General features: G+C 35.4%; 1 protein-coding gene across 2 annotated transcripts in view; it reads left to right on the forward strand.

Annotated features, from left to right (window-relative positions):
• LOC134542336 (uncharacterized) overlaps positions 1 to 16256 on the forward strand; it is a 178061-nt gene that overhangs the window by 138744 nt on the left and 23061 nt on the right. For both annotated transcript variants that reach the window (XM_063386486.1, XM_063386487.1), the window contains 3 exons: positions 5547 to 5795; positions 12406 to 12519; positions 14445 to 14635. In XM_063386486.1, coding sequence (XP_063242556.1) covers positions 5547 to 5795; positions 12406 to 12519; positions 14445 to 14635 — 554 coding nt within the window. The remainder of the gene's footprint in view (positions 1 to 5546; positions 5796 to 12405; positions 12520 to 14444; positions 14636 to 16256) is intronic.

Consider the following 16256-nt stretch of genomic DNA (forward strand, 5'->3'; position numbering starts at 1 on the left):
TCAAGCTGGGCCTTATGAAGAAGTTTGTAAAGGCCCTTTGTTAAGGATGGATCATGCTTTCCATTTATAGGGAAAAAATTAAAGGAGGAACATTTAACAGCCCAGAAATAAGAAAATTCATTAAGGACCAAGCCTTCATAAATTCCATGAATGGGGCTGAGAGAAAATCCTGAACTTCATTTGTTGCAGTTAATGGAAATTTTCTGGGCCAACGAGAAGCAGAAAACCATGTTGAACTGGTAAACTATATATACTTAAAAATTTCAGATCCGTTAGGTGCAACATGAGTATTAAGGTGCATACGCTATTTACACAGCCACCTGGACCGTTTTCCTGAAAATTTAAAAGGCAGCAGTGAGGAGGAAGGTGAGTGATTTCATCAAGATATTTAAAGTATGGAGGATAGCTATCAAGGAAGATAGGATATGCACATGATGGCAGATTATTGCTGGAGTTTAAAACGGGACTGTTCCGAGATATATTCAAGTTCTTCACAAAAAAGAAACTGCCGAAGTGTTGACTAATAGTTGGTTCCATCCATGACTTGAAACTATCTTTGTATATATACAATATTAGTATACTATATACTAATAATATTTGTATAATGTAATGATATTTGTTTAATTTAATAATAAGAATTTTATGTTAAATTTTTAGATTTGATTCATGGATTTAACCTAAAATAACATAAAAGTACATTTCACTAAAATGTTATGTCTTAGAAATTTTACCTCGTATGCAAACACTAATTAATGTCATATTTGAATTCAGGGCACCAAATTCATATGAAAACAGCTCCAAATACCCCAACACCAAAACTATTGTTTGCCTGTGTAATCATTACTTTTTTTAATAGCTATACTAACATATCCATTTATAATTTATTGTATGAATACTAAATTTCCTCTAAAACTTTGACTGATACTATTTTTGATAAAACTAATTGAAATTTAAAAAAAAAAAAATCTTCCTTAGTACCAAATTCCTTTGAATTTATTTTAAACCATCTTTATATTAGCTTAAATCTTGGTGCAAATCAAATTTTTATACGGCCACATTATTGGTGCAAGGGATGAAAAATAGTGTTTGAAGGTCAAAAAAATTAAATCATTACCTTATATTGCATGTAATATGAAAATCGTTCTAAACTATTCAGTGCTGTATTCTAAATTATTTAATGCTGGTTACATTGAGTTAAAAATATTTGTAATATATTTGCTGAATGGAAGATGAGCACTTATTTAATCAATAATTTTGTAATATTGAAGAACATATATATATTATATTCTTACAGTTCTTAAAATGTCCAAAAAGTTTATAGAAGTTTCCAAAATATTTCCGGAATACATAGGTTCTTTGTAATCTACCCAGGCCTGTAGGCTGTGCCGGAAGGGTGTTGTTTTTTTCCCCCTAAATTTGTTTGTTTATTTTTCAAATTTTATTTTGTTCATATCTTGAAAAAGCGCTCAGAATAATTTATTATAAGTGGCAATGATCTCTTAAAGTCTCCAAAATGTTCACATGACCACTAACAAGTTACTGTGTTTTTATTTTGTATCGTATTTAATTGTAACAACGGACATTTTAAAATTATAAGAAAATTACATTCAGCTGGGGCTAATTAGATGCACATATTAATTTACCACACAAGAAGAAATTATTAATATAATTTTATTTCATACTTGCAGTCTTTATAAACCCCACATAGTCTTAATAAGCATCATAATGCAAAGCCATGGAAATTAGACTGCTTAAACTCACAACAGTACTATCCTAAGTTACCTTCACAGAAATTAAGACAATTAAATTGTTGCAGAAGTCAGCTTACATTTGAGCACTGTTGAATTCACTACATTAAATAATTAAGTCCAGTTGCTTTACATGATTCATTTGTATATTTTCTTAGTTTTCTCTCCATATCCAAATGTGTGTCACATGAAAAAAAAAGTACCATTCGGTAAAAAAAAAATTCAATTTTAATGTTGCCAACTCCAACAAAATATGAGTTCATAAGTACCAGGCTATAATTTACACAACAAAATTTGTGTGGTTTTTAATACTTGATTTAAAATACTGATAGTTTTCTTTGTTGTAATGTCTTGTCATTTTTTATTCTGCTCACTGGTTAAACTGTGATTTTATTTACTTCGTATTAAAGTGAATAAATTGAGTAAGTTGCATGTTTTTCATATCCATGTGTTTGACACGTTATGCGTAGGGACAGGAACTTTTCGGTGAGTAAAATTAGTGAAAAGCGGTGAGCAAAAATGCCAAAAGCGGTGAGAAAAAATGCCAAAAGCTGTGATCTACGCGTACCTTTTTTAAGAAAAAGTTAAATTAACTCAGTAATGATTAGTCAAAATTTTTAGAACTAATATTTAGAAGTGAAAAACCCTTCAAACTTAAAAGAAGCTACTCTTCCAGAATGTCAAAACTTTTGGGTTTAGAGAGAAGGTTTGTCAATAAAATATATATATTCCTAACTCAGGTGGTATGCTAGGCCAAAAAGTTAGGTTTCTTTAGTTTTAGGTTTGGTTGGTTTAGGTAAGTCTTATTTTATATTTGGTAAGTTTAGCTTAGGTTAGTTTTAAAATGCCCATTTCCAACTAGCTTAAATAGGGTTTGGTTTTGAGAGCTTCTAAATTTAAGCCACTCCATGATTACAGATATTGATGTAGGCATAAATACAAAACTTCAACATATTTCTTCATCCAGCTTAAAATACTGGGGTCCTGAAGTTTATGAAGTGGGATGTTCGCTTTGAGGAACACCTCAGTGGTCTCCATAGCAAAACGATGCACTTCAGTTTTCCTTTTTTTTTTTTGCTTGCTGCGCACAAACACCACTAGTATGCTGCAGTGCTACAGTAGTGGGGGAATAAATGCGTAACTTTTTGTGCTTTTCACTGCTTATGTGCTTAACAATTGAGGGGTTGTTACCACAAAGCCGAAATACCACAACGCCAAACGTACAATAACGCCGAATGTCAAAATTGACCACAACGCCGACAGCTAGAAAACTGCTGTGTACCATAACACTGAAATAACAACTGAATGAATTTGTGTGTGTTTCTTAAATGTACCTTAATGCCGAAATACCACAATCAAACCTAACCTTACCTAACCTAGAGTAATATAACATAACCATACTTAACCTAGCCTATCCTAACATAACCTAGTCCAACCTAACCTAGTCTAACCTAACCTAGTCTAACCTAACCTAGTCAAACCTAACCTAGTCAAACCTAACCTAGTCAAACCTAACCTAATCTAACCTTTGTGGAAGTCCTGGAATGACATTTTTCGGCTTTTATGTATTTCGGCGTTGTGGTACACAGCAGTTTTCTACAGTGCCGGCATTGTGGTCAATTTGGCATTCGGCGTTATTGTACGTTTGGTGTTGTGGTATTTTGGCGTTGTGGTGCGTCCCCCAATTGAGTCTCTCGGTCCCGATCAACTCTGCAATTACAGTATTTACAAAATAAAACTCCCTTATCTGTCGAATAGAGACCATCAGAAGAAAATTCTTAGGCCCTATCTAGTGTGTTTATTTCATACTTCGTTCAGTTACCGCAACGAATAGCCACCGAACAATAATAAATGCACGCATGTGCAGTAACCTAACAACCGAAGAAAAACAATCACATACATCCATCAATTTGTTTGTTGCAATTTAAAATTGCCTAAAGTATTTTATGGTTAAGTAAATTATGAAGAAAAAACACTTGTAATTTTCGTTGATATCAAAATTTACGCGTTCTGAACGCGGTATCGTTTTTATCTACCGAACACACTTGATTGTATGATTAAACAACAATTGATTGTTCGTAAACGTTCATGTTCTTTCTCGCATTCTCGTACTGCTACGTTGGTAACACGTTTATTGAGAAACGTGTTTTGTTTTGATAACTTCATGGCACGAGAAACAAATGTTGAAGCTTGTAATGTTAAAATGCAAAATATAAACGGTCCTGGATTACCATCATCTGTGGTCGTTAACCTCGCCGTGATTTATTGCCACAGAATGTGGTTTTTGTGGTTATGGTTGGAGAAAATAAATTGTTACCTAGTTTTGCCTAGTAATGTTGCCGGCACAGTGAAATGTATTTTTATGTAGTGTTTTATTTTTTATTGGTGCGCTGGTGTTACGAACGGAAGATGAATTATATCTAAATTATATGTGTTTGTGGCAATTTAAGCTTCAAATAACGAAATTTTGACAATAATCGCGACAAAACAGTGGAAAATTGCAAAATTCACATTTTCGTAAAAAAAAGGGCCAAATTCGCAAAATAACGACGGTGATTTGCGATCGCGAAAAGTACCTGTCCCTAGTTATGCGTTATTATAAGTACAGTAGAACCTCATTTTTACATATTTCAAGGGACCAGGAAAAAAATATGTAAAAACCGGGAAAATGCAAAATGAGGGAAATGTTCAAATTTTTTTTAATATCTCACTATATGGGAAACAATAATTAAATATATACCACACTAAATAATATGTCGGAGACGGTTACGTTTTTTTATATTAACTAGAACTTCACTATCTCACATAATTAAAATTATAAATATATCCTATATCGCCGTTCTTCATTATTGCCGAAAGTTAAACATAAAATTTGCTGTTCTTGTGTAAGAGATGAGAATGTTGAAGCATCTTGATATAGCCACTTGGTGCTGAAATTTTGTAACACAATTGATTTTTGAACTTTGTATTTAATTACGTGTTAAAGTTTTATTAATTTCAGATTTTTTGAGAAATAATACTATAAAACGATAGCTACCACCATCAGTATAATTGTTTACGTTGAGGAACATAAGTTAAATTGCCATTGCATTGTTTGGATATTCATTGCAGCCATTTGACTTTTCAGAATGTTTCTAATGTGTTAAAATGAACATCGCTGAATATGCACAAAGACGCCATATTTATAGGAAACTCGTACGTTGCTTAAAACATATTTTAATAATGGAACAGTAATCCGCTCTTTTGTGTATTTAAAATGCAAGTTTTCACCTTTATTTTCATGCATAATACATTTAAGATTAAAGGGGAACGCTAAGAAAAGTACTTATTAATTTTCATTTTTATGTCACCATACGTTTGGTTCATGGCCGTATGGTGTACATAGCACGTGGCACAAAAAAAAAGTAAGTTGTTTACAATGGCGAACGAAGCTGTGGTGACTATACACTCATGCAGTAACGCTTAATAATTAAACTTCACGCTATTCATTTTGAGAAATTATTGTTTTCTCTAAATTTTCCGATGGTTTGCCACGAAATACAGCACTAATTCTACGTAAACAGTGGGAAATGCTTTTGCACAAGGCGGGAAAAGAATGCATTATTAGTATAGGGAAATTGACAGTACATGTAAAAAAATACGTTAATCGTGGGAATTCGTATATCGCGGGCACGTAAAAATGAGGTTCTACGGTAATGTTAATGTAAGTAGTTAGTATATTTTGTTGCATTTATTATCACTGTTATTTGAAGTTTCTCTGTACATTAATCAGATTGTCTGTGGCTTGTTTTTTTGCAGGTTGGAGACAGCGTTGTGAGCAAGGGTCGGGAGACGCTGGAGAGAGCTATAAAGCTTGTGGAGAACACGGCGCGCTGGGATGCCCGTGTTGTGTACGGGGACACGGACTCCTTGTTCGTGCTGGTGGCAGGGCGCAGTCGAGCACAGGCTTTTGCCATCGGGGCTGAGATAGCACAGGCAGTTACTCTGGACAATCCTGCCCCTGTCAAGTTGAAGCTGGAGAAGGTCTACCAGCCCTGCATCCTCCAGGTATCTATCTGCCACTGCCGTTGTTCACAAAATATATGTGTTGAATATACAGTAAAACTCATTTAAGACATTTCTGCACAATATGATTTCCCATCCGACACTGTCAAATGTTTTCTCCATAAGATTTACATTTCCCCCCCCCCATGTAAGAAGTTGACCAAAAACTTTTATACCTATATTAATAAATTTTTTCACAATGGAAATCCTTTACTAGTAAAAATATTGCAGTTTACTTACTTAATTAACAGAAATACAAAGTTTTCCGAAGTGGCGACGTGTAAATTCTCTTTCGAATGTATAACCTGTATCTGTCCCGTCTCCACTGTGTAGCGCATGTGAAAATGTAGCCAGCACTGGTCGACAACGTATTTAGTTATTTAGTCAAATGTCGATATCAATAACTTGTGGATTTCATACAATGTGCGCGCTCTATTTTATGTCACTAAACTATATATATTTTATAGCTCGCACTCTTTCGTGCTTGTATGTACAACAAAGGCAACTGCGATAGCTGTGGGTACGCTACATTAATTCCATCTTATGTTAGAATCTCCGCTTTCATTGTCAATTAATTTTGATTTAATTGGCTATTTTCTAGTAATTATGGTGTCAACTAAAAGTGGGATTAAATGCAAAATTATAATACTTGTTCGTTGTGTGAATTCTCTTTTCTGAAACATTTCCAAGCATAACCTCAATTTGTATATACAGTAGAATCTCGTTATAGCGAGCACGGTAATAGCGAGAACACGGCTATAACGACGTATTTTTGAGGAATTTACGGCGTGATAGCTTGAAGCGCGCTTTTGTTATTTGTCTGCTTTATCTCCACCCATCTCGCTCGCCACTAGACATCTTGCCGTTGACGCCTGTCACATTCTTCAGCCTCGCAGTCGCCACATAAGTGCGTGGCTTTAAAAATAGAATCCCATCCTTTCTTTCTTTTATCAAACTTCCGTTAGTTATCTGTGCCGTGTGTAGACAAAGTTTGAGATTCGAACAGAACAACGTAAGAAAGTATTTTTTACAAATTAGAAATATGTACGTTTTTGTTTTTATAATTGCGTATTTTCACGTTTTTTTTTTTTTTTGTTATCTTAAAAGAGATAATATTAAAAAGCCACTCTAATGAGATTTAATTGTTTCTTGGTTAACAAAAACTATTAATTATCAAATATTGTTAATTGTTTATATTCTATTTATTATTATTTACGCGACGTCATACTGTACACGTACGCAATACGACTGGATTCGTTGCTGCAACATAACATAGCATGTTATGCGGTATCAGAAGTAATGAGTAACGTAACGATAGTAACGAGTACTAATTGTTATAGTAACTAATACATACGGGTACGCATTTTTTCGTTACTTTTACACCTCTAGTAGGCACTACCGTATTTATTTCCGAATCGCTAGGGCAGTTTTCTTGTAACTTTTGTTTCGGTCAGTTGTTGGGGTATCTGTCCGGGAAAGGGGTGGTGATGGTTTGAGCAGGGTGTCTACTGACCCTGGAAAATCTGGAAAAATCAGGGAATCTTTCAAGAATCAGGGAATTTTTGTTTGGTAGGTTGTAGTTGGCAATACTTTTTTGTTTATTGATCAGCTTGCATTGACGTAGCATCAAGTGTATCCCCTCCCATTTTTATTTTTGAATGGCAAATAACAAACAGTTCCCACGTCCATTTTATTTTATTTACCATCGGATTCGAAAGTGGCGTTAAATCACGTGATACAAACTGGTTCAAGCTGGTCTGATATCCTGCTGATGTACGTGCTGCGGCATGTGCTTCCCGCGTTCGGATTACACCTACAGGTGCATTTAATTTTAAGTAATTATGGATGCCCCCAACGTAAAAAGGGAATTTTTGTTAGCTTTGAAAATACATATCACAGACACTTTTGGTGAAGATTCGCCATCGTTGCTAGAAATTGGTAGCTGTGGGCTTCATACGGTCCATGGTGCTTTCAAACTGGAATTTCTGCTACACAATGGGACGTTGTTAGTTTTTTGAGGCACAGTTACTTTTTCTTTAAGCATGTACCTGCAAGGAGGGCAGATTACATTAGAATAACTAGATCAGAGCTTTTTCCCAAGAAATTTTGTGCAATCAGATGGTTAGAAAATACTGCAGTTGCTGAGCGTGCCATGAAAACATTACCCCACCTATAAAAATTTGTTAGTGAAGTTTCTATTTCATCTGTCTTTCAATGTAGGTAGTGGAAAGTGCTCTTGAAGATAATCTTCTAGAAGTAAAATTTACATTTTTCCACTTTTTGGCACCAGAGCTGGAATTGTTTCTTCTAGAAGTAAAATTTACATTCTCCCACTCTTTGGCATCAGAGCTGGAATTGTTTCTTACAATGTTCCAAAGTGAAGCACCCATGGCACCTTTTCTGTATGATTCACTGGTATACATTTTATTAGCTTTGGCAGGAAAGTTTGTGAAACCAGAGGTACTGAAGAACTTTAGGGGAAAACACAATGTATCTCGATTGGATGTAGATAACCAGGAAAATCTATTTACTGCTAACAATATCAAGTTGGGTTATGCAGTATGCCATGCCATGAAGAAAGAAAAAGTACCAGAAAAGTCTGTCCTGTTACTGAAAAATGATGTTAGGACTTGTCCAAAGGTTATGGTAAAAAAACTTCAAGACAAAAGTCCCCTGAAGTACAAACTTACCAAAGGAATTTCCTGCTTATGTATGTCTATGGCTTTAAATTCGGGTGTGAGGAAACAGCATGTGAAGTACAGTTTAGAATGTTGTCTTCGAAACAGGTGGCTATCAGGACAAGAAGCTGATAACATTGAGTGATCATATCAGTTGGTATGTTCCTCGCAAGATTCTGAAGCACTGTTCTCGTCTTTTTCTCGCCTTGATCACTTGTGTATGCTCAGTGAATTCTAATCTGCTGGCTGAAAACTTGCAGGAAGAAACACTGATTGCACAAAGACAAGTGTATGACTTTGTTCAACGTTCTGGAGGTGTAGAGCATGTTGATATCATCAAGACCATGTTACAGTATGTAAGAAATGCTAGTTGTAGGCGTAAGGAAGCCCTGCAAACAAAACAAAAAGAAAAGGAAGCTACAGACAAGAAGAAGGCAGAAAAAATAAGAGTTGAAGAGGAGATTAAGGCATTGCAGTTTAAGAAGGCTCAAGTGTTGGATTTGGTTGTTCTGAAGCAAGTGCTATAGACGCAAAAGTTGAGTCACTGCGAAATTGACGGGAGCTTCCTTTTACTAATGTTTTTTGTGTGTGAAATATTTGTAGCAGCATGTTTTATTTGCCATCAATTGAGTCACTTTGGCCACGTCTAGAATAAGGTAATATTTTTACTAATTTAAGTAAGTTGAAATACTTTGAAACCCATCAATGTATTGTTACGTAGTTTTTTCAGTTTCGTGGAATGTCGTAATTGTGTTAAAGAAAACCTGGAAAAATTCAGTTTTAGACCTGGAAAACCTGGAAAAATCAGGGAATTTCATTTACTAGATCTGGTAGACACCCTGTTTGAGTTTAATCCAAAATTTATTTTCTAAAAAAGTTGACAGGTTTCTTTAAATGAAAAAAGTATAGTTTTCCAGCGACTATTTCGTTTGAGTCGTACATGCGTTGCCGCAGCCGCACTCCTGCTTTTTTGTAAGGAATTAAATTGTTGCGCTACTTTAGCACCACCTGTTAGCTACATCCCGAACCAACATGGCCGCCAGCAGACAGCCCGCGTCGATGGTAGATAGCAGGACAATGCTGCGTCGGCCGCGGGCTGAGATGCTATACTTACGTGGCGTGGTAGGGTATTCTGGTTATTTTGACGCAATCGGTGAGCGCATCCGTATTTATGGGGTATCGTTTTAAAGAGAATTCACACATCTGCTCACAGAAATTAAGATTTCATTAATATAACCTGTTATTTTCCAATTATACAGGTTTAAACACAATTTTTATGCTATTTTCAGTTGATTTTTATTTTTTGGGGGCCAAAATTTGTCAAATTCGGTTATAGCGAGGACACGGGTATAGCGAGGATCAAACCCGGAACCGTGACACCTCGCTATAACGGGACACTCGTGTAATTTTTTGTACGTTCTTATTCAACCATATAAACAAGGGGAAAAAAATTTTCAATTAGAAATTTAATAGGGGTGTGCGGGATCCCGACGCTTCGGGAAAAAAGTCTGGAAAATAGGCTTCCCGAAATGCCGGGCGGGAATTTTATTACTCCCGAATTCTTCGGGAAATTGTTTAAAAATTTACAAATGTTTACTAATCATGTGAAAATGTTTTCTATCAATTCAAACTGTTTTTACAACAATATATTTTATGGATTCGTACATTTTTGAAGGGTTTCCATACTATTTAAACTCAAAGCATCTTTTAAACGTATGCCGATCGTAGCGACAGCTGTGGTGTGCAGTGAATTATGATAATCTTTTACACATATCTAATTGGAATAAAAAAAATTGTACATGGAGTACCTTAAATATTGTATGCGTTCATAAATATATTTCTTCAAGGGTACAAATTTGCAAGATACATAACTAGTCAAATATAACGTTACGTATCATCACCATTGAATACTTAACCTAAAACCACTGTGTCCTTAGACACAAACAAAACAGATGCGCAATCCAACCTTTTCGCCAGATATATAAGAAATACTAGACTTGCGTTACATAATGAAGCGTAACCGTTCTCATTACTTGATAGCAGTGGCGATGTACAGAACTGTATTGGCACTTTGAAAAATATGAAATCACATAGTTTTACACCACTGCTCACGAGTATCTAAACATCTATTATTTTGCTTTGGGAGAAAAAAATACATAGTTGTTTACTGTTAAGTTTGGCGGGCTTTGTCGGCTGACGTTACGTTATTAAGGCTTGTGCAAAGTATCTGTTCCTATTTTCGATGCCGTTATATATTAAAACAAACTAGCAGCCTACAAATAATGGAGGTCGCAACAGATCAGCCTGTTACTTGTAAACCTAAAGGTGTTTGAAAGTATTTTGAACGTCTGACAGACAGTAAATCCCTGGCAAAGTGTCTCTCGTGTGAAAAATTTTTGAGATGCGAGCATGGTAGCATGTCTGGATTACTAAGACATCTCAATAAACATCCCTCTATAAAAAAATAATTTGAGGATGCTAAAAAATATGAAGTCGCCGCTGAAAAAAGGGCAAGTGAAGCAGACAAAAGAAATAGCAGCCTAAAACAACTAACTTTGCAAGAAACGTTTAAATGGACATCTCATCTAATATATAAAATTCTCGTGTCACAGTTTTCGTTGCCATACTCCTCCGAAACGGCTTGACCGATTTTGATGAAATTTTTTGTGCTTATCCGGTATCTATGAGAATCGGCCAACATCTATTTTTCATCCCCCTAAATGTTAGGGGTAGTCTACCCCTAAATTTTTTTTTTTATTTCCAGTTTTTGGTAGGAAATCACCATGGCAACGGCTGTTGCTTTGTTGATGCTTCATTCGTCTCTATGGCAACGGCTATTTCATTGTTAGTGCAGTCCTCATCACCGTTGAAATTTTGCAAGTACTTTAAATATCAAAAATTGCCCTTTTTTTTTCAAGTATATATATTTTACAGACTTGAAACTTCACAGTAATGTTCCTTATGTTACGCAGGATGACATTTTCCGAAAATTAGATCCCATAGCATAGGTGGTTAAAACCAGGCAACAGTGGGTACTTTGTCTGCATGAGAACAGTATTTTGCATTGTTCATGCCTTCTGCGTCTCCATGGCAACAGGCATCGCGCGGCAGTGGCGTACCCACAACGAGGGGCATGTATTATGAGCGGCGCAAGAGTGATCTGCCTGTAGACTGCCGTAGCGAAGTACGGGTACATCAGTTTTATGTTGCGTGCACGAGTCGGGAAACCATCGGTACATTATACAGCATTGTAATAAATTTTCACGGAATTTTTTATTATTTACCATTACTGTAAATGGGAGATGTGGCATAATTCTTTTTCCATTAGTATAGCCGTGCTAAGCCGGGTCGGGCAGCTAGTATTATATATAAATATATTTTTTTTTTATTTAATCATCCCGTCCCATTTCCCACGGGAATAATTTATTTTTCCCGAATATTTCCCGCAGTACAAAAAGCTATTCCCGCACACCCCTAAAATTTTAACTTTATGTTGTTTTATAGGTATTCACCTTAGTTATCTTAAGAAAGCATTACCATTTATCAATTTATTCATGTATACTTTTAAAAATCTATTGAAGAGAAAAAAATTGTGTTTTTTTTTTTCCCACCTAAGACTTTTGGAAGACAGTCCCTTGGAAAAGTCTAATCAGAGTTATCTTGTATCATCTTTCTTTCTTTTTTTTTTTTATAAAAAAAAAATATTTTTATTAATACTTCTTAAAGTGCCAGGATGGTTCGAGAATTGTCCATAATTGTTTGGTTTCAATTCCCCTTTTTTATTCTCATTTCTTAGTGCTAATAATTGCATACTTCTTTTCCTTGTTCGTTTGGAATATGTAAATGGTTCACTAGCTCTTTTAAATTGCATGATTGTTTTATTGTTGTGCTCCTGTGTTTCAGATGATGTGCAGTGCTCTGTTCCTTTTTTGCAGACTAAGAAACGCTACGTGGGGTACGCTTACGAGAGCCCCAGCCAGGAGCAGCCGACGTATGATGCCAAGGGAATTGAGACTGTACGCAGGGATGGCTGCCCTGTTGTGGCCAAGGTGCGGAGCTGCTGCGAAAATATTTTCACAAATAAATAATTTATACATTATATTTGCGTTTCGCAGGATGCCATTTCGGCTACTAGTCCAGCATCCTATTTCAGCGTACAACATAATCAATAATAAATTTATATGCATTACACTTAAGTACCATGCTAGTTAATCTGAAATCATTAATTAACCTCATATAGATACGTGACAGGCATCCTCGGCATCCACAAAAATATCTGCACCTATTTCAAGCATAGGCTGTTATTACGGTTTGTTTAATGAAATAAAAATATTTTCTTTTTCATTTGAGAGTTTTATGTCCGAAAGACGAAACAACCGAATCCAATCACTTTCAAAACTACATATTTTGTGTGAAGCCATCGAACGCGCCCTCCTGGTGCAGCGATCGACAGACGACTGGTGAGATCATGTCACTGTGTCCTTCACGCAGGGAGGCCAGTCACATGACCTCGCCGACCAATCACACACATGCTTCATTCACACTAACAATTACAAGCCAATCAGAACACAGAACATATACACTGAAAACCATTTTCATACATAGAAACAGGGGATTAACTTTCTCCTTCTCTCTCCAACACCGTGGGAGAGTAGCTCTCCTCCAGTTCCCACGCAGTGACGAGATATCGTTACAGTCTCTCTCTTACTGGGGAATCACTGTTTCTTTCTCACTTGCACTTCCAGGCCTCTTATGCCTCTCTCTTTCTACACATCACCCTAGACACAGTCCCTTGTTCTAGAATCATTATGCAACATCTGCATTCTAATAAAAACATAATATATAATTATAATACAATATTCAAATTTAAATAAATAATAGAAAAAACTCATTACACTAATATTAGGTAAATATAAGTAGCAAAACAAAGTTAAAAATATGACAGAAGAAACATGATTATTAAATAATTATACTTTTAGAATAAAATATACTGGCAACCTAACCCATTCTTAGTAACACTTTTATTAGTAGAAAAGGCTTGTATACTGCAATGCTGCACTGTATATGTCAATTTTACAAGGAATTGAGTTACCACTTCTAGGACTAAGAATATTTTTTGGTCATCCTCAATAAGATTTTAATATACACCTCTGCTGTCTCTTTTCTACATTTTTTCTGCCTAATATTTACACATATTGATCATATTGATAAACGTAAGCATGTCCTTCCACTACCCTAATGGAAATTGAATGAGTTCATATATGGCCATTAAAATGACTTCTTTAGAATTCAACTGTAATTTCCAAAGCAAAAAGTACAACTTTTTTTTTCTTTCTTTATTTCCTTCCAAACATAAAGTACTAGGCTGAAAATTTTTGTGTCTAAAAAAGCACCCTGCATTTGTCTGTATGTAAAAATTATGCATGGTAAATAGCACAATTTAAATTTAAGTTCAAAAAAATTATATAATGTTATGTGATTAATGTTAGGAGTTCTTGTTGCGAGGAAAATAAATTACAAGAAAATCAATATTTTAGATGGTTTAGATAGTTGACCATTCAAATAATAAGTTATTTAAACAATTGTCATGTTCAGCAAATAGGATGGAGCCGACCATTTAAAGCACATTTTTCTGCTTTCTGTTTGTTTGGTTTCAACGTATCAGCATTAAACTTGTCTACCCTAAGCCATATATACATAGTTAAACTTGAATATGCCCTATCAATCAGGTTTTCAGCAAATGCCATTTAACAATAAATTATTTAAAGTTAAGTGTTAAGATTTTTAACCATTGATCAGTTTGTTTTGATCTTATTTCTATCATGTTAATAACTGCCTGTATAGTATGTAAATGATGCTGTCAAGAGTTTGGCTGTATGAGGCATAGTTAAAAGTCATAATTTTGAAGAGCAGTGTAAAGGGACGTAATGACCTGAACTTGGATTCCATGGTTTTTGAAAGTGTGTTTGTGTAGATGCTGGAAAAGTCACTGCGTGTGCTGTTTGACACGCGGGATGTGAGCTTGGTGAAGCGCTACGTGTGTAGGCAGTGGGACAAGCTGGTGCAGGGACGTGCCAACATACACGACCTGGTGTTCGCACGCGAGTACCGCGGCCGGGCGGGGTACCGCCCTGGGGCTTGTGTCCCTGCTTTGCAGCTGGCCAGGTTAGCCAACCTCTGAAATCTCATGCCTACACACACATTCAATGTAGCTTGCATTTTAAAACCTTTGAATCAACAGTACTTAGGGTAAGAGTGGGCTGGATTGGGAACGTTAAAATTGTGTGTTTAGAATAAAAACAATTATGGTCCCAATCAATTGCGTTAAATTCAAATATTAATGTATTCTGCTCTAAAAAAAAAATATTCAGAATCTTCGAAGGCGCGGGATGGGGTTACCCCGAAGACAGTCAAAGAAAATTAGTTTTCATTTTGACTTTGACCCGTACTATCCTATAAACAATTGACAGTGTGTTCATTTTGATATTTTGTGAACCATCTCATAAAAAATAATGGCCTAGCATTGTGTTTTCGGATATTCCGGTTCAAATTAGAGGTTCGGTAATCTCGGATATAGATTCGGGAATAAATTGGATTGTACCCATCCCTAACTAGCCCAAAACTTTTTTTTTTTTCAGTTCAAAGTTGGTCTGTTTGTAAAATAAAAGTTGTGGTGTTAAGTGAATTTTTTTTGATATGAATGATATGGTTGACTTAGTATATTTGACTTGATGTAAGTTTTTGGACATACGCCATTGTAATGGCATATGTCCAAAAACTTACATCAAGTCATGCACTCTCATTGCACAAATCTTTCAAAGATAATATTAGTACAGTCAAACCTCATTATTACAAACCTGAAGGGACCATATTTTAGCACTTTGTAATAACGAGGGTTTGTATTAACCAAACTATTGGGATATCATGACAAAAAAAAAATTTATTGAACTTTAAATGCCTATATTTACAATTATAAAGAAAATTATACACACCGTTGGTAGTATAAGCTGGCTTCACTACATGCATGATAATATGTAAACACTGAAGAAAACAAACACAATGCAACACTTAAAGAATAAATCATAATACAAACTTCAATAAACTTGCATTCATGACACATTTTCAATTCAAACATTTGGTTTAAAAAAAAGCATCAATTCTGGTTTGCACTATCTTTTTCTTATAGGCATTGTTTACCACATTTAACTTTGGTCATATATACTGCTGCCGACTCCCTACACATAGTTCTGCCAACAAGATTGTTGCGATCCTTAAACCGTTGTAGCCAACCATTGCTGAACTTGAAGTCTCAAATTCCTAACCTCAATGCTAGGTAGTCTGTCTTCTTCTGAATCATAGGTCCAGAAATTGGCAAGTTTGCTGCACGCATTTCTTAAAACCACTGCAACAATGTAGCTTCCATTTCATGATGTTTTGGGCCCCGCATTCGTTTTCTTGTTGATAATCTGCACGAACTCGCAAAAGCCGATTCAATCTTTTCACGATTTTTTAATATTGTCGAAAACGACGATTGCGGGATGTTAAATTCTCTTGCAATTTCAGTTTTCGTTCTCTCTCCATTGTCTACTTCTTCGATAATTTTAACTTTAACTTGCAGTGTAAGTTCGTTGTGTTTACGTTTCGCAGTCATATTACAAAACAACAAACACTCAAAATTGAGGTTAAGATACACGTGCGTGAACAATGGAAAATATCAGAACTGAAAAAAGTTCTGATATTTTCCATTGTTTAAACTTCTACGTATGCACACTTTCGACGACTAATA

Source organism: Bacillus rossius, assembly GCF_032445375.1.
Source record: "Bacillus rossius redtenbacheri isolate Brsri chromosome 4 unlocalized genomic scaffold, Brsri_v3 Brsri_v3_scf4_2, whole genome shotgun sequence".
Classification (NCBI taxonomy): domain Eukaryota; kingdom Metazoa; phylum Arthropoda; class Insecta; order Phasmatodea; family Bacillidae; genus Bacillus; species Bacillus rossius.